The following is a 17,439-nucleotide window of genomic DNA, read 5'->3' on the forward strand; positions in this document are numbered from 1 at the left end:
CGGAATGGATTACAGAGGAAGTGCTTCATAATAATATTGAATACAATTTTGGCATCGATAAAAGGGTGAAAATAAGAAAATTTAAAAAATAATTTAAATGAATAAATAAAATAAAATGAAGGTAAATCATTTTAGGGGAAATGCAGTTCAATTTCAGTGAACTGACACAGTGGAGAAGTGTTTAAGAATATCATAAAATTGCTGTGCTTTTCTTCTATTTACCAATTTGAAAGATTTTACGTACATTTTTTAATTCATTCAGGAAAAAAAATAAATTAGGGTATTTTTTTCAGTATTATATTTTTGTGGATGAACATTTTTACCAGACATAGAATGACATAATGGAGGTTGTCGTTTTTTGTTTCGTAGTATCATACCGAATGTAAGATTGTCCCTAGAGACAGAAGCTGGAGATGATGAGATGTTTTGGTTGATCCATTGGTGGATGTCAAATACCTGTGTGCCTTTACTTCGAAAAGTGACACTTCCTCCACCGGATGTATGAAAACGGAGCAGCCCTTGAGAAGCAGTGTTAGAAACCCCTTACATGCAGGCGAGAAGCAGAGATCGCGACGTTACGTCGTCGCCATTTTGTTTCACCGGGAGTAAAGAAACAACCTGAGAAGCACCGGGCTGAATATTATTTATCTTTATTATCTGGAGTTCCTTTAACACGGCGGAGCAGCATCGTGCACCCGAGTTAAGAGTCGCATGGTATGTACGCACCGAGCGGAGCCGGTATTCTGTGTTAACGCGCTGCATGTTGTTGTTAGTTCACGCCACAGACCTGCTCGGTTTCACGTTAACCGGCATTTTGAAAAACGGGCCCGCTTTGATTGACGGCTGATTAAACAGTTGTTGTGATTAATAAGCACCAAATGTAGAGCCAACAACCGATAATTCAAAACTACTCATGACTGACATTTATTTATTTATCATTTTCCTCATTCCGTTTGCATCTCAGCGCGTGCGGTGGAGACCGAGGCCTGTGATCCGCACGAGCCAGAGCCGCGAGCCCACATGAGCTGACTAAACAGGCGTGGTGCATGTTTATAAATCAGCCGGATTCAGCCCAACAAAAATATTATATTTTATTTACTATGAGGAGTAGCGTGAACTGTACACACTAGTTTACTGAAGTGAAGTGAAATAGATACAAACATGATCCGTGTTTGGTACTGTAGGCGTGATACCACTCGCTTCAACAGCTACACATGTTTACATTACACTTTAGTTGCATGTTGCTGTCTGTAACATGTTATATTTTGTGTTTACTTGTATCCCTATATATTAACATTGCACTGGTTTATGTCTCAGAATCATTCATTCATTCATGTCATTTTTACTTCTGATGTTATTTTTATGCTTATTTATTTTTCTAAACTGAAAGCAAACACCCGAAATACATCACAACTAAAGGAGCAATAAATTATGTACACTAATATTCCAGGAGCACTTTTATCCCACTATAAGCACTTTTTATCCATTTGAACGCCATGCATTGGCTATGAGTGTATGATAGTGAATGAATAGAGTGAAAGCATTTATTTATTAGATATTTTTGTAGTTGAGCCCAGTCATTGAGGGCACCTGAGTTTCGTTCTTTATTTTTGTACGATGACAATAAAATATCTAAGATTTTCGCTGATGAACGGTAACCACAGTAACCTCTCTGAACGGTAACCACAGCAACTAAATTACAGTCTGTGAACGGTATCCGGGTTTGCAACGATGGCGCCAAAACGTCCCCTTCACTTGTTGTTGCTCTCAAGATAAGATACTAATCTTATTAGTCCCACAGTGGGGACGTTTGCAGTGTAACAGCAGCATAAGAGAGCTGTACAAATGACAAAAGCATCAATAACCGATGCAAACTATATATAATGGTAATAGCCTATGTACACAGTAGAAAACAACATTCTTTCTTTTTTCTTGTAAGTACAGTTGTGGGACTGTTTATAACTCTGCAATACTCTCATTCACACAGATGTCCGGAGACATGGCCACAGATCATGTAAATGGTAACGGAACAGAGGAACCAATGGACACTACGGCAGAGGTGACCCGCTCAGAACACTTCCCGGCTCTACTGGAGGCTGGTTTACCTCAAAATGTTGCTGAGAAACTAGATGAACTTTACGTAGCAGGTAAGCAGCGGTGTCAGTGTGGGGTGTGTTCTGTCATTGTCTTGTGCCTTTACCTGCTTTTGAAAAGAACATGTTTACGCTAATGTAAAAGGCGTCACCACTTTGTTGAAAAGCAGGACATTTCAGGGACATGGAATAATAGTAACTTCCAGATATACTTTTGCATCTCTAGTCAGCTTTCAACACCTTTTTTCGATTACATCCGATGACACTGCCATAATTTGGTTTCTGGCCCGTGCCACGCCCCCTTTCAAAAAAGACAGACAAAGCGCCTAACAGCTTTTCTGGAGGGAAACCCTTTGGAGCCTGATGTATAGTATACCTCTCTGAGCTTTATTGTCATCACAAAACACACACATGCGCCACACTGTTGCACTGGTGACCTGTTCCTTCATTACCGTGGACACACACTGTAGTTTGTCTAAATCCCACACACAACACACCATACTGCTGACACAAATGCATACTAGAGCACCAAATATGTTTAAATACACTGCTGAAAATAGTCCCAGACAAATGCAGCTTTTACTCTTGTCTTGGGCATTGATTGTGAAATATTTAAGTGTATAGCTGTTCCAGGAAATCATTGAGTGGTTTTTAAGTTACTACAGACTTTTGTCCGGACTCACATCTCTGGTAGAAACTAATTGGGCTGACTGCCACACACAGGAAGTAAGAGAGTTTTGAGAGAAAGACAAACTCATTGTTGATTTTTATCTTTTCCCCGAGATTTGCTGCCACTCAGGAAAATAAAGAGTATCACTAGATGATGACAGATGACCTTGACTTATTGCTTAAAACAATGGTGATCTGGGAAAAGAAAGTCCTCTGTAGTGTAACAGGATAATAAGTGTAAATGAAGGGGTTATTAAACTAATCAGTTGAGCAGCATTATGTAAGAGAACCGCTGGTTTGTTTTGCCTCTTCTTTCCTGTTTAATGATACGCTACCTCACTTTAAAACCTCTCTTTAGATCAAATCAGACCAGTTTCCTTGCACAAACTGATAAAATGTTTACGGTTTTGTCTATTATCAGTAGCATATGTACGGCCTTTGTTGCAAATCAGTAAGTTGCTGCAGATCTTAAGTATAATCATACTGTTAAGTATAGAAACTTGGCTGAATGAGTGAAAGGCTTCAAGAAACGTAGATCGAAACCTGCTGGTACTGTGACATAAGCTGAAACAATAGAGCAGCTGTCTTTCTGCAGCAGGTGAATTGTAATCTTTGAGCTGGAGCCACAGGGGGGGTTCTCCAGAGGAACGTTATAATGAAACAGTACTGATTGGTTGAAGTGTTTTATAGGATTTGGGTGTCTTTAGAAATTAGTCTCTGTTAAATGTTTGAGCAACACTGTCATTAGATTTCTGCTGCATGTCCTGGGGGGGAGGGGGGTTCATTGTATTGAAGCTTGGCAGTGTGTAAAACATTATCATGCATAATAATGAAACTGACAATCGGGGTATTGTGCTGTGATTTCCTTTATTTTCTTCTGCTACATATCAGTTATCATTAAGGCTCTACTGTGCAACATAGTGCTAACCTACCAGAGTATGATGTCTTTTTTTGTTTGTTTGTTTACACCATAGTTACAATATGTTTTTTTGTGCTTATCAGGCCTAGTAGCACATAGTGACCTAGACGAAAGGGCTATTGAAGCTTTGAAAGAATTCAATGAGGAGGGAGCCCTGCAAGTGCTGGTCCAGTTCAAAGAGAGTGATCTGTCACACGTGCAAGTAAGTTTCACAATCGGAACAAAACAATCAGGTCTTTGTTAAAATGTTGTCTCAGGACAGTATACACTGTGTACTGTAATTTTAAAATAGGGCTGCCACTAACAACTATTTTTCTATTAATCCATTGACTATTTTAAACATATGTTTACATATTAAAAGAAAAAACTGTAGGTCCAAACTGGTAACAGCAACATGATCAAAAAGAAATAAGTTAAAATAAAAAGAGGATTTATTATTTCATTTCGGTGAATCAAACCCAACCCATTCTACCACCACACCAAACAATTTAAAGTTTCTTTAAATGTTTACATCCATTATCAGTTACTTCTCAAAATCCACAGTACTTATTTACAAAGAAAACACGCCACTTAAAGCTGCTTTACTTGTTACTCCTGTTATTAACTTCTTCTGAAACTGTCAGCACTCGTGTGATTCACTACTGAGTCTATTAAACAGTACAACAATGTTCTGTTCACGTCACCTGTGAAATGCAATGACTAAACGCGGCTGCAGAAACACAGAGGAATGTTTTGAAACGTTTTATAAAAAGTTTAAAAAAAAAAAAGCTTTATTTTCAGCATCAACGTCATCGACTCTGGTGACTTATCGCGGCAGCCCTACATTAAAAAGATTTTTATTTGTGTCCCATAGAAGTAGTTAAACATCCAAGTTTCTAACGCACTTCTTCGCTCTTCCAGAACAAAAGTGCCTTTCTCTGTGGGGTGATGAAGACTTACAGACAGAGAGAGAAACAAGGGACTAAAGTCTCAGACTCCACTAAAGGGCCAGATGAGTCTAAAATCAAAGAACTCCTGGACAGAACCAGCTACACACTCGACGTAACAACAGGTCAGCGAAAGTATGGCGGGCCCCCACCTGAGTCTGTGTACTCTGGAGCCCAACCCAACGTTGGAACAGAGGTACACACATTTTTTGCATATCACTCTATCTAAATTACTTTGATTGGCTTGGAAACAATGTTTTCTGTTGATTTTAGAAATGCATAAGTTTGTGAAACTTGTTACATCACCTCTCGTCCATACAGTCTGTATGAAAGGATGTTGGGTTATTTGATACAAATGAACCCTGGCTTAGTTTAGTGTTTCTGCATGTTAGTGGCTGAAATTTAGAAGAAACCACACTAGATTTGATATCAGCAGAAATGTTGAGACTGCAATGACTACATGCATTTCCACATTTAAAAACCACTAAGATCACATCCATGTGATTGTCTTGATAGATATTTTCAGTTCCCACTGCCTTGCATAAAGTGAGGTAGTTGAGTCTGTAAATATGTGTAGCTCTTAAATGCTTTCTTATTTTTTTTTTATTTCCTCCCTAGATATTTGTCGGTAAGATTCCCCGTGACTTGTTTGAAGATGAGCTGGTTCCTCTCTTTGAGAAGGCTGGACCTATCTGGGACCTTAGGCTAATGATGGACCCTCTGAGCGGCCTGAACAGGGGCTACGCCTTCGTCACATTCTGCACGAAAGAAGCGGCCCAGGAGGCGGTGAAGCTGGTGAGTTTTGTCAGGAATGCAGCGCCATTCAGTCAGAACAGTCTGAAAATGAAAAGTTGGAACAAGAATCAAGTCAGGAGGTTAGTTTCTGTTCAGCAGCCGAGTATCTTGTATATGCAGAAATTCCCTGTATACTCCACTGAGTAACAATAAACTAGAAGCTGGTAACTCAACTATCAACCAGAGTGAAAAACCCTAAAGTAAGAGCATGTAGATGAACGTCTCCCTTCTTGTTCTTTATATTAAGTATTTGATTTGTAGTAAAATGTTTTCCTCTTTGCAACACATACATTATTGACATGTTTTTCTTTTTACAGTGCAATAATCATGAGATTCGCCCTGGTAAGCACATTGGGGTGTGTATATCTGTCGCCAACAACAGGCTATTCGTTGGCTCCATTCCCAAGAGTAAAACAAAGGAGCAGATTGTTGAAGAGTTTTCTAAAGTCACAGGTAAAATGTCTTATTTGGTGTTTTTATAGATGGATGTTTTGCTGCGGCACCTTTGAAAGTTAATTCATTTAACCTTTCGTCTGTCTGTCTACTTAGAGGGCCTCAGTGATGTCATACTGTACCATCAACCTGATGACAAAAAGAAGAACCGCGGCTTCTGCTTCCTGGAGTACGAAGACCACAAAACAGCCGCTCAGGCTCGCCGCCGGCTAATGAGTGGCAAGGTGAAGGTGTGGGGCAACGTGGTGACGGTGGAGTGGGCGGATCCCATCGAAGATCCCGATCCAGAGGTCATGGCCAAGGTGAGCTTCGACAATCAAGAGTTTATTTTTAAAAAAAAATTAAAAGAAGAAATGCTAATTATATAGTCAGGAAATGTCACCTGGCAGTACTCATCCTAAAAACGTAATTCTGGCACATATATGAAACTTGTTTGAGGAGAGGTTGGTGTAAGATTTGACCATCTTTTGTAGGTGAAAGTTTTATTCGTGAGAAATCTCGCCAACGGAGTCACAGAGGAGCTCCTGGAGACGTCCTTCAGCGAGTTTGGAAAACTGGAGCGAGTAAAGAAGCTCAAAGACTACGCCTTCATTCACTTTGAGGAGAGGGAAGGTGCAGTGAAGGTATTGATTTTCTGCAGTTGATTATGAGTATCAATCCATACTCTATCTCTAGACACAGAGTTCTTACAAGTGCTGGTAATCCTTGAAAACCTACAGATGAATGTGGTGTTTTCAAGGTTTGAAAAAGACTTTGGAAAAGGTGCAGAACCCCTGTAGACTTTTGTAGAAATGCAATCAAACATGTCTGACCTGCTGCCTTTTCTCAGGCGTTGGAGGAAATGAACGGGAAGGAGCTGGAGGGAGAGCCCATTGAGATTGTTTTTGCCAAGCCGCCAGATCAGAAAAGGAAGGAGCGCAAGCAACAGAGGCAAGCGGCCAAAACACAGATGTAAGAAACGTCTGGTCCTCTGATTGTATTACAATCGGGATCCTGTCTTCTGATAATGTGCTCATCATTTTCGCTGCTTCTGTTCTTTTTAGGTATGACGACTATTACTACTACCCTCCCCCCTCCCACATGCCACCTCCTGTCAGAGGCCGAGGCAGAGGCGGCAACCGGGGCGGCTACGCAGCTTACCCCCCTGACTACTACGGTTACGAGGACTACTATGACTACTATGGCTATGACTATCACAACTACCGTGGCGGCTACGACGACCCCTACTACGGGTACGACGACTACCAGGCCCCGAGCCGAGGTCGGGGGGGCAACAGGGGCCCCAGGGGAGGATCCTCTCCAGCCAGAGGACGCGGAGGCGCGGGGGCACCCAGAGGAAGGTCCAACTTCTCCCAGCGGGGCGGGCCCGGACCAGGCCGCGGTGGGCGGGGAGCAAGAGGAGGCCTGCAGCCAAGAGGGCGTGGAGGGGTACGTGGTGCTCGGGGTGGCCGCGGTGGAAATGTAGGAGGAAAGCGCAAAGCTGATGGGTACAACCAGCCAGATTCCAAGCGTCGCCAGACCAATAATCAGAACTGGGGCTCTCAACCCATTGCTCAGCAACCGCTCCAAGGTGGTGATCATTCTGGTAACTATTCCGGTTACAAATCCGACAACCAGGAATTTTATCAGGATTCTTTTGGGCAACAGTGGAAGTAAACCAGTAGGGCTTTGATAACAAAATACGTGTTTATTGTTTTTGTTTTTGTCTTTTTATTTAGAGACTTGATCTGATTGGCCCTCAATCCCATAACGGTTGCCTGCATTTTTTCCTCAAAATTGGTGACATCTGGCAAGATATCTTTTTGTACATATTTTAATAATCCGCTTGGACTCAAACCGTAGTCACACTCCCACCTGTTACTGGCAACTGGTTTTCTTTTTTTTTCCTTTTTTGTTTTGTTTTTTAAGATGGTCGTTTAAAAAAGATTTTCCATAACAACGTTTTAAAAAAAATTTAGATGCAAATGTGCTCGAGCTGTCTATTTGGCTATAGCTTTATGTATGTTTTTAGAGATTCTGGTTTCCATGTTTTAATTAGCTAACAGCAACAAAGCATATGTCTCTAAACCTGTATTTAAAACAAATGAAAATACAATTTGTATTGTCACAAAGTAATGCGTGTCTTGTTATTGAAAAGAAGAAGAAAAGAAAAAAAAAGGACTGTCGTAGTCCTATTTTTTGGCTTTACATTTTGGCTTGTATTCTTTGCTGTTTGTCTGCTTTAATAAACATACACGCACACGTGTACAAAACTTCAAATTGTGTTGCAAATTCATGTTTCGGCAAACTCTCTCTTCAAATTGCCTTCAAATTTAAGGCCCCTTGTGGAAGAAAATGGACTAAAGGTTTGCCAATGTTGGCCACATGCTACAGTGTCACCTTTGCATGCCATCAAATTCCAAATCACCTACTTTCTATAGTCGGCATCTCTCAAGTGCTCTGTATGTGTGGTGACATACTCCATCCTTATGAGTTCCTCTCATGTCCAAAAACATCAATGTTTCTCAAATTTGGAGTCCTAAATTCACTGTCAATGCAGCATTAATAGTGAGCCCCGCCCTCCTACGAGTCTCTCATCCGAGTCCCTGCTGTTACCAGTGTGGGAGGGGGGAGGAAATAAAAAGCACAATTTGATTTAATTAACGTCAAAGTGAAGCTTTTCCTTGTCCCAGAAGGATCTACCTAGCTGTTGAAGGCCTGGATACTAATCTCGCATGTTTATCTGGAGGATTGTTATTGTGCTTATTGTCAGAGATAACTGCCATGCATGACACGCTTGTAGTGTTTTCTTTTTTTTTTGTTCAGTTCGCTTTTATTGGCTGCTCTTAACCCCCAGCCCCCCCTTTTCTCTGCCTGTCTGAGCGTGTCAACGTTTCACCTGCTGCACCTCAAACCGTTTGATTTGTAATCCAAACCGGGCCGACTCTCTTGCTTGCTGTCCCCTTTTTAAGGCATTGCCATGTGCATGTTCAATCAGAGGTCTGTGAGAGTGCTGTGTCTTTTAATGTATGCAAATCCATGTCTTACACTTCTCCCTCTACAGTTATGTGTGAGTGACTCAGAACAGTAGATATGTGTGTAGATGTAACATGATCCTGTTTTCCATTCTCTAATTGCTTCCTTTTGTTACCTGACTAGCAGGAAAAAGGGGTCGAGGCCGGTCCTGATGAGTCGCTATGAAGACTGACCGGTGCATGGCGTTACACACTGCAGGCTGCCAGTGGATGCAATGGTAAGGGCAACTTGACTCAGTGGTCCAATGGTATTCCAGCCTTTTTTTTTTTTTCTTTAAAGGAGCAGATGAAACTCCTGAAACTGCCATGTTCGAAGATAATCAGAAGAGCAAAAGCTTTGCTGTTTTTAAGTTCATAAGCCCCAGCCCCAAATATGAGACTTGCTTATTAGTAGGAGTTCATGATGGACATCCTTTTGGAAAAGTCTGTGCACTTTCTTTCTTTTTTTTGTTGTTGTTGCTGTTAAAGTTTGGAGTGGTTTGGTGGAATTTGATGCTACTCTGTTTTGTTTCTTTGAGCTCTTAAACTACATCTTTTATGATGGACTAGACATGATGATCTGTGATTATCAGAGATAGTGAAGGTCGGGCATTCCAGGAAATGGTTCGCTAAGAACTTAAAACCACCCATGGGTCCGTTAACTACCTCAGTTTCGAGGACTCGCCTGCTCTGTCCCATTTTATACTTGAGGAAACTGAGGCAGGGTTCGACCTCAGAGATATGCACAGGCAACAACAATCGAGCACTTGATGATTTTAAGCTCTCACCTGAGACTTTGGCTGCAGCTACTGTAGGCATGTTCGCTGGTCCTCCTGAAATGAGCCCTGCTGTCTTGATAAATGAACTAAGGCTACATCCACACCACTATGTTTTCCTCTATCTTTCGCTACCTTAATGAGTGTAAATGCTGCCGAGCCCGATTCAGTGTTAAACTCCAGACTGTTTTAGTGCGGACGTTTTGTAAACGTAGGAAGTAAAGGATGACGCAGACACCAACGTCAGTCAGTCGTATCAGACCTGACCTGGTGCTCCTTTTCCGCTCTAATACAGTATGTCTCCGCATTTGCTTTTTAACGGCTCCCAATCTGTTTTACACCACCGTTACCGCCTTACATCAAGACTTTCTACCGCAGAGCACGTTAGACAATCTGCTTCCTGTTTACACCGCCACACACGTGAACATTGTACGCAAATGGTCGTGTGATCTTTGTTTTCAGGCGCGTTAATACGGACAGATTATTTCAGACGTGGAGCCGAAACGCTTGTGTGGACGAAGTCGTTTCCCAATGAAAACATAGCAGTGTGGTTGGAGCCTGAGTGTTGATGTAGTTTACAGACAGAAGTTGTTTTATTTTTCTTTGTAAAAATCATAAATGCCTGGAAACCAGAGTCATCCTTTGTCTTCCACGACGGGAATACTGTTTCTGTTTTTGCACCCGGCGACTTAAAGATGTTTGCAAAGTGATGCACAAACATCTGCGCTGTGGGTGGTCATGCAGTGACGCTGTTAAGTTTATTATAATTAAGGCTCTCTGAGCAGGTCTGGATAAAAACACAAAAAAAATCAATCTTATTTTTCCAGGTCCTGAAAAGTTAAGGAATTTCAAAGTAAAAATGGCATGGGAAAAAAAAGCTTTCATGGCAGAAGCATGATTATACATTTCAAGTTGTATGTCGCTGTAGACTGATTATCATGCCCATATATGTGGTTGTGACAAATGTTCAATAGATAAACTGGTGTTAATTCATGTTTTCTCACTTATCAGTGTACACATTATACTGGAAATCAAAATGTTAAGAATTTAAAGGAGTAAATCCATCCTGATATGTTTGAGCTTTGCTGAGGCACCTTGCATTTTTGGCTATGGATGTCTGAATTTTAAACTCGGACACAGTCTAGTTTGATTAAATGAGACTGGGAACCACGGCAGGAAAATAGTCAGTTTCTTTCTTTGGTTTTTGAAATTCACAGCCTGCACACGGTGCTGGTACATTTAAAAATCACTGAACACAAACCAACCCAGCTGATTTTCTGTGCATCCCTGCTTTGAAAATCAGCTTCTTCTTTTTTTTGCCTCAATAATATTGAGTGTCGATAGTGTATTTTAAAACAAGTGGTATTGAAAAGTCATGAGTTATTGGCAAACCTACCTTTGAACAAGTTGTTTTAATAATTGACCTGCAGATTGCTGCACACATGTTTGTGTGCCATATTAGAAATCATCCAAATAGGTATTTTCCCCATAAAACACAATCAGATGGGCAAGAAAAATGGTCAAAAACTGCCTTTTAAAATACACTTCCCTGCCCACGAGACTTCCAACTACCTTGTGTACATTTCTACGCTATTTAGCAAATATAAATGAATTAAAACTTCTTGAACAATAAAGCCCAGTCCAGTCATTAAAGGCATCATTCTGCTCTGTGCCTGTCAACTCAAGCCCACTGGTTTCTACTAAATATATAAATCTTTCAAACTCAATTTAAAACGCACAGATTCATTAATTTAATGTAATTTCCTAAAAAACAGCTGTAGTTTTTACTGAACAAACAGGAGGAAATGTGCATTTGTTACAGAGATACTTTAACTGTTGGTTTTCAGCTTTTTATGAGATTTGTTGACAAGAAAACTATAGTATCACAATAGTATAATATCGCCAGACTGGTCCTTTTTTAAACGATGAGATATTTACAGTCACTCAGTTTACTCCCATGCTCAGTAATCAACATGTTCAGGATGTGGCCGTGGCTATAAAGTCATATTTATATCATGAACTGTCTTTATATGGCCCTGCGTCTGTTCTGGGGGTGGTGAAAAGCATTCTGGGAATTGTAGGAAATCACAGAATGAAGCTGTTGACTGTGAATGCATCATAGGTCACAGACTTAGCATAGTTTTTAACAGTGAAACATCATCATATATGAGGCTGGATTTCTCCTTTAAGCTCTTTTTAAACATCATTAGTGACGTAGTCCTGTTTTCTTTTTTTTCTTTCTTTTTTTGCCTTTTTGTGACATTTGCCCTGAAACGCAGTGTCTTTGAATCTGACTCATGTTTAGCATTCTTCCAGTTCAGAAAGGATTGTGCAGCTTTGTTCTTTCTCTTTTTACCAGGTTTGTGAAAAAGAGCCAGGTTACTTTTTAGTATCGACTCTGTTGGATCACCAATTTTAAGGGTCAAGAACGATTTTGTTTTTTCTTTTTGCTAACAAGTGTGTTTGCATTCTTGCAAATGAATTGTTTTATACTGTACAGTGAGGTGAGTTAAACCTATTTTTCTAATAAAGTTATTGACTTTGAGCTGCTTTTGTGTCTGTGTCTTCTTGTAAATATGTAACATTTGGATCGTGTTTACATTTTTAATAACGTACAGCACAAACAAGTAGGGCTGCAACCACCCGTAATTTTCATTGTGTATTAATCGATAAGTTATCTGGTCTATAATGTGTCAGAAAATGTTTAAAACTGTAGATCAGAGTTTCCCAAAGAACAAGAAGACGTCCTAAAATGTCTTGTTTTATCCACAAACCAAATATATTCAGTTTATAGTCAGAGGTGGAAAAAAAACAGAAAATATTCACATTTAAGCAGCTGGAGTCAGGGAATTCTTAATTTATTTTCCGTAAACTGAAACAGATGAATCAATGTTAAAAATAGTGGCAGATTAATTCAATACTCGATTATACGATAAATTGTTGCAGTTCCACAAACTAGGTACATACTTTAGAGGTCCTGAAATGTTTACTAGTGCTCTAATAATATTAACTAATGCTGGTCTAAAGCTTTGAATAAGATTGTTTTAAATTCATGAATTGGATTTCCATTAACGCTGTCAAACAAAACCACATATCAAGTCAGTTAACAGGTAAATCTAATGTACTTTTATTAAAAGCTGCCCTTTAATCTACATCACATATGAATACAATGTGTCAAAGGAAGTTATATATATTTAAATATGTCACTTGTTAATTGTTTGTAATTCCAGTCGGTCTGACGCGCTGGGAATCGCCCTTAACGGAAGTGACGTCATTTGGATTCAGGGTTGCCATGTCATTCAGTAAAATACACTTTTGGTGCGTTTGTCTGTGTTTAATCTAAAAATTCCTGATTTTTGAATAACAAAACGGAACAAACATAATACTTAAAGCGAGATGATGACATCTACTTTAAAAAGTTCATTTGCCATCGCACTTTTTTATTTGACTTTTACTTGTTTTCATTGTTCTAAATATGACAATAATGATCTATTCTCACTATAAGTGAAATAGTGAATTTATGATTTAATTATGCCAAGAAATACCAAATATTATCTGCCTCCAGCTTCCCCATAGCAGGATTTTATTACTTTTACCTATTATATTTTTAATCCTTAATAATAGTTAACAGAGTGTATTAAAAAAAAACAATGTGTCTGATTCTGGTTATTGTATTAAAAGTTAAATTCAGAAAATAATCCACCTGTTGAACTAAAATGAAATTTAAAAATGAATAAACTAGTCCACATTTTGTCTGCATGACCTTTTTTTTGTGTAACCTGTATAAATGAATAAAAACCTGATAAAAAGGGACTATATCACGCCTTTGTTTGGCTGTAATTACAGCACTTTAACACAAATATTGAGGGCTAATGAAAGTGAACCAATTTATCAGAGCCGCAACAATTGATTGATTAGTTTGTAGCTATAATGATAATCCTTATGTGTCATTTTTCAAAGAAAAGAAACTGCCGGGCACTGCCCGTGTTTCAGCCACTTTCAAGGCGACACTCACGTATGAGCGCACCTGCTCATTGACATTAAGAGAAACTGTTTTATTTATTTGATTATTTTAAAAAAAGGAGAATCACTCAATCATGAGAAACTTACTCAAAATATACTCCTAAGTTTTTTCCTTTGGTTTCTTTTATAGATATTTTTAGATCCTAAATCCTTATTTCTGAGATACTAAGTCAATACTGAGATCCTAAATCCTTATTTCTGAGATACTAAGTCACTATTGAGATCCTAAATCCTTATTTCTGAGATACTAAGTCAATGCTGAGATCCTAAATCATCATTTCTGAGATACTAAGTCAATGCTGAGATCCTAAATCATCATTTCTGAGATACTAAGTCAATACTGAGATCCTAAATCATCATTTCTGAGATACTAAGTCAATACTGAGATCCTAAATCATCATTTCTGAGATACTAAGTCAATACTGAGATCCTAAATCATCATTTCTGAGATACTAAGTCAGTACTAAGATCCTAAATCATTATTTCTGAGATACTAAGTCAGTACTAAGATACTAAATCATTATTTCTGAAATAGTAAGTCCATATTCTTCAGATATTTTGAGATACTAAATCCATATTCTTCAGATATTTTGAGACACTAAATCATTATTTCTAAAGTAGAAAGTCCATATTCTTCAGATATTTTGAGACACTAAATCCTCATTTCTGAAATAGAAAGTCCATATTCTTCAGATATTTTGAGATACTAAATCATTCCTGAGATACTACGTCATTATTGATATATTAAATCATTATTTTTGAGATACGGAGTCAATATCTTTTTCAGTTAGAAACTCTTTTTTTGTAATATTGGCAGAAATGTGGTTCTATAGCTTTCCATAGACTTTACAAACTCAATAAACCGCCTTCAACAACTCGTTGTTAATTTACGTCTTTGTGTTCGGACCTGGCAACCCCGTGCTGGATTATAAAACACTCTCCTGTCAGGAAGTCGCTCAAATGGAAAACATGAAGTAAAAACTTTGTAAAACTTGGCTTCGGGAGCAGCCGAAGACTATGTTTGTGGATATAAAGTGTTGTTTTATATGAAGAGCAGCTGTGATAGTAAGTCTGACCTAAAACACCAACGGCAACTGTTGAACTGTTAGCTGTTAGCTTTAGCTCGCGTCGACAGTCAGTTTAAACTTAACGTTAGCTCCATTTTAAAGGTTAACCTCACTTATACCTGATATAACTGGTTAAAACAGACATAAATATTAAGTTATCATAGTGTTAACTTGTTCTATGTTCTGTCTCTGTCAACAGTTCCTTAATAAATTAAGGATGGCAGGGAGGATTGTAACGTATTTGGAGAATTTAAAACGGGGACTACAAATTGACGTCATGAGAGAAGCAGGACGTCAGTATCCGGTCTTTTGCTTCCTGCTGCTGTCTATGATGTCACTGACTGTGCTGTTTAACAGGTAAAAAGTCCTTTAAAGAAGAAGAAGAGTGTGTGTTTTTTTCTGGGCTGGAGAGTGTGAGGTTATCTGTGAGCACTGTCATGTGATCTGCTGCTGTAGTCTTATCAGGTCAAAAAAACACAACAGCAAATCGTAAAACTCAATAATACATCATAAAATAACAACTCATAAAGCACAACACACAATCCCCTAAGCACAACAACGAATAATAAATCACAACAACAAATCATAAAACACAACAACAAATCATAAAAAAGCAATAAATATCAAATACACAACAACAAATCATAACAACACAACAAATCATAAAACACAACAAATCATAAAAACACAACAACAAATCATAAAAACACAACAAATCATAAAAACACAACAACAAATCATAAAAACACAACAAATCTTATAAACACAACAAAAAATCGTAAAAACACAACAAATCATAAAAACACAACAAAAAATCGTAAAAACACAACAAATCCTTCAAACACAACAAAAAATCTTAAAAACACAACAAATCTTATAAACACAACACCAACTCTTTAAAATACAACAAATCTTTAAAATACAACAAATCTTAAAAACACAACAAATCTTAAAACACAACAATAAATCATAAAACACAACAGAAAAATCATAAAACACAACAGAAAAATCATAAAACACAACAACAAATCACAAAACATAACTACATTACTGCATCGCTTCATTCCGCGTCTAACAAAATAGGTAAGGGATATTTTGCCCTCATAGTGGGGTAAAATCCTGTCATATTTATCAAAATAATTCATCATAATAGCGAACGTATCTTTGGAAGTACTCATGTTTTCAAACCAGATTCTTTTCCATGTGTTTTTCACCCGTCCTTCCTGTTAAAAGACAGAGTCCATCTGTCCAATCAGGATGGTCCTCTGATAGATGGGCCCTGCCTTTTTCAGTAGAAGTTAATGTTGTTGTTTTTTTATGATTTGCTGTTGTGTTTTTCTATTTACTGTTTTTATTTGCACCTCAGGGCGACCATACGGTAGTTATATCTGGGTCAGACATCCAGTAATCAACCCTCTATTGCACGGTGTTACCATATGGCAACACTTACTTTAGCTCAATTTTACTAGAAGGCTATTCTATTCTCACTATATAGAAGGCAGAAATATAAAATCCATGTTTTATTGTGTAGTTGTGTAAAAGGGGAGTCTTCTACTTTGATATGATTCAGGTCAATTTATTTCAAATAGGGACAGTGCATATTAATAAACATTTACAGGTTAATATGCGCGATTGTAGCCTGCAGCTAATCTCCATCTTTAGTCCCTTTTGGCAGGTTGATGTTAAGTGAACAAGGTAAACACATCACCGCACAATCAATAAGAAAAATAAACAACCAAGAAAAGTCATAATAAACAAACAGACGAACAATGCTGCTAATGACAGACCAGTAAAGGTGGAGGGACCATACAAGTCTTTTGCTTAAGTGCTAAAGTATGAATCTGCTATTGTTATTGCACATTGCCCTGTATGACAAAAATGTGTTCACATACATGAACCCAAAGTTGACTAATTGTTCAATATTTCGGTAAAACTCCTCCAACAAAAAAATATTAAAACACTATCTGGGGTCAGTTAACTCATTGATATTTTTATAAAATGGTCAATTCTTGCTCATTGTTAATTTCAATGAAGTTCTTGCGTCTCCTGATATCGAGATGTATGTTTTCATCAGTGTTTAGTTTGTTTTCATGTCTTGTCAATGCTGTAAAACAACGTGCCTGCAGATATATCCACGTCCTGATGGTCTTCTGGTCGTTCCTGGCTGGGGTCGCCACTTTCTACTGCTCCCTCGGACCGGAGTCCCTTCTCCCAAACATCCTGTTCACCGTGAAGCCGAGAAACAAAGTGAGTCAGGCATCAGGCTCTTCCTGATTTATAGGGCTGTCCTCGTTGAGGACAATGAATTGATTTAATGGACAGATCTGTAAAACTAGAAAGAATCATCCAAAAGCATCGCTTTAAATCTTGTTTTCTCCATCAGCGGCAGGAGCAGGAGCTGTTTCCTCTGGGCCACAGCTGCGCCGTGTGCGGGAAGGTCAAGTGCACCCGTCACCGGTACGTTTACACCATCTCTGAGCAGATGAACACTTAATGGGACTAAAAAAACCATATAAATGTGCTCTGTTGCCTCTTTACAGTGGTGAAGTGGAAACAAGCACATTTACTCTTGTACTGTGCTTATTTTCAGGTGATTGTACACTAACTTAATATTTCCCTTTTACGCTGCTTTATATTTCTACTTCACATTTCAAATGCATAAATCTATTTGACGATTAATTATGAACTAGCGGAGAGATGCAACAAAGGTCGTACAGCTCGTTAC

The 17,439-nt window shown here is 38.6% G+C and overlaps 2 protein-coding genes across 9 annotated transcripts in view; both read left to right on the plus strand.

Moving 5' to 3' along the window:
• Positions 1-590: 590 nt before the first annotated feature.
• On the plus strand, positions 591-12,174 carry syncrip (synaptotagmin binding, cytoplasmic RNA interacting protein). Of its 6 annotated transcripts, none has more exons than XM_083933575.1 (11): positions 591-714; positions 1,988-2,147; positions 3,765-3,883; positions 4,582-4,803; positions 5,226-5,402; positions 5,720-5,855; positions 5,952-6,157; positions 6,329-6,478; positions 6,685-6,806; positions 6,899-7,440; positions 8,994-12,174. In XM_083933575.1, exons 1-11 carry the CDS (start codon positions 712-714, stop codon positions 9,020-9,022), a joined length of 1,866 nt encoding a protein of 621 aa, XP_083789701.1. In that variant the 5' UTR covers positions 591-711; the 3' UTR covers positions 9,023-12,174. The 6 variants fall into 6 exon arrangements, with proteins under 6 accessions (XP_083789701.1, XP_083789702.1, XP_083789703.1 ...); XM_083933576.1 differs by having other exon boundaries at positions 8,997-12,174; XM_083933577.1 differs by having other exon boundaries at positions 6,899-7,283.
• A 2,416-nt stretch (positions 12,175-14,590) lies between these two features.
• Positions 14,591-17,439, plus strand: part of LOC310961837 (sorting nexin-14-like) — a 34,103-nt gene continuing 31,254 nt past the window's right edge. For all 3 annotated transcript variants that reach the window (XR_014593641.1, XM_083934093.1, XM_083934094.1), the window contains exons 1-4: positions 14,591-14,712; positions 14,914-15,071; positions 16,841-16,961; positions 17,098-17,171. Coding sequence is in view for 2 of the 3 variants with exons in the window: in XM_083934093.1 (XP_083790219.1) it covers positions 14,932-15,071; positions 16,841-16,961; positions 17,098-17,171 (335 nt within the window). In the remaining variant the exon portion in view is untranslated. The remainder of the gene's footprint in view (positions 14,713-14,913; positions 15,072-16,840; positions 16,962-17,097; positions 17,172-17,439) is intronic.

Source organism: Echiichthys vipera (genome assembly GCF_963691815.1).
Source record: "Echiichthys vipera genome assembly, chromosome: 19".
Lineage (NCBI taxonomy): Eukaryota > Metazoa > Chordata > Actinopteri > Perciformes > Trachinidae > Echiichthys > Echiichthys vipera.

What these genes read in the sequence shown, in the direction of transcription:
- syncrip (XM_083933573.1), top strand. An exon ending in GTGATCTGTCACACGTGCAA is followed by an intron (nt 3,884 to 4,581) that starts GTAAGTTTCACA and finishes TCGCTCTTCCAG; the next exon opens with AACAAAAGTGCCTTTCTCTG. An exon ending in AACCCAACGTTGGAACAGAG is followed by an intron (nt 4,804 to 5,225) that starts GTACACACATTT and finishes TTTCCTCCCTAG; the next exon opens with ATATTTGTCGGTAAGATTCC.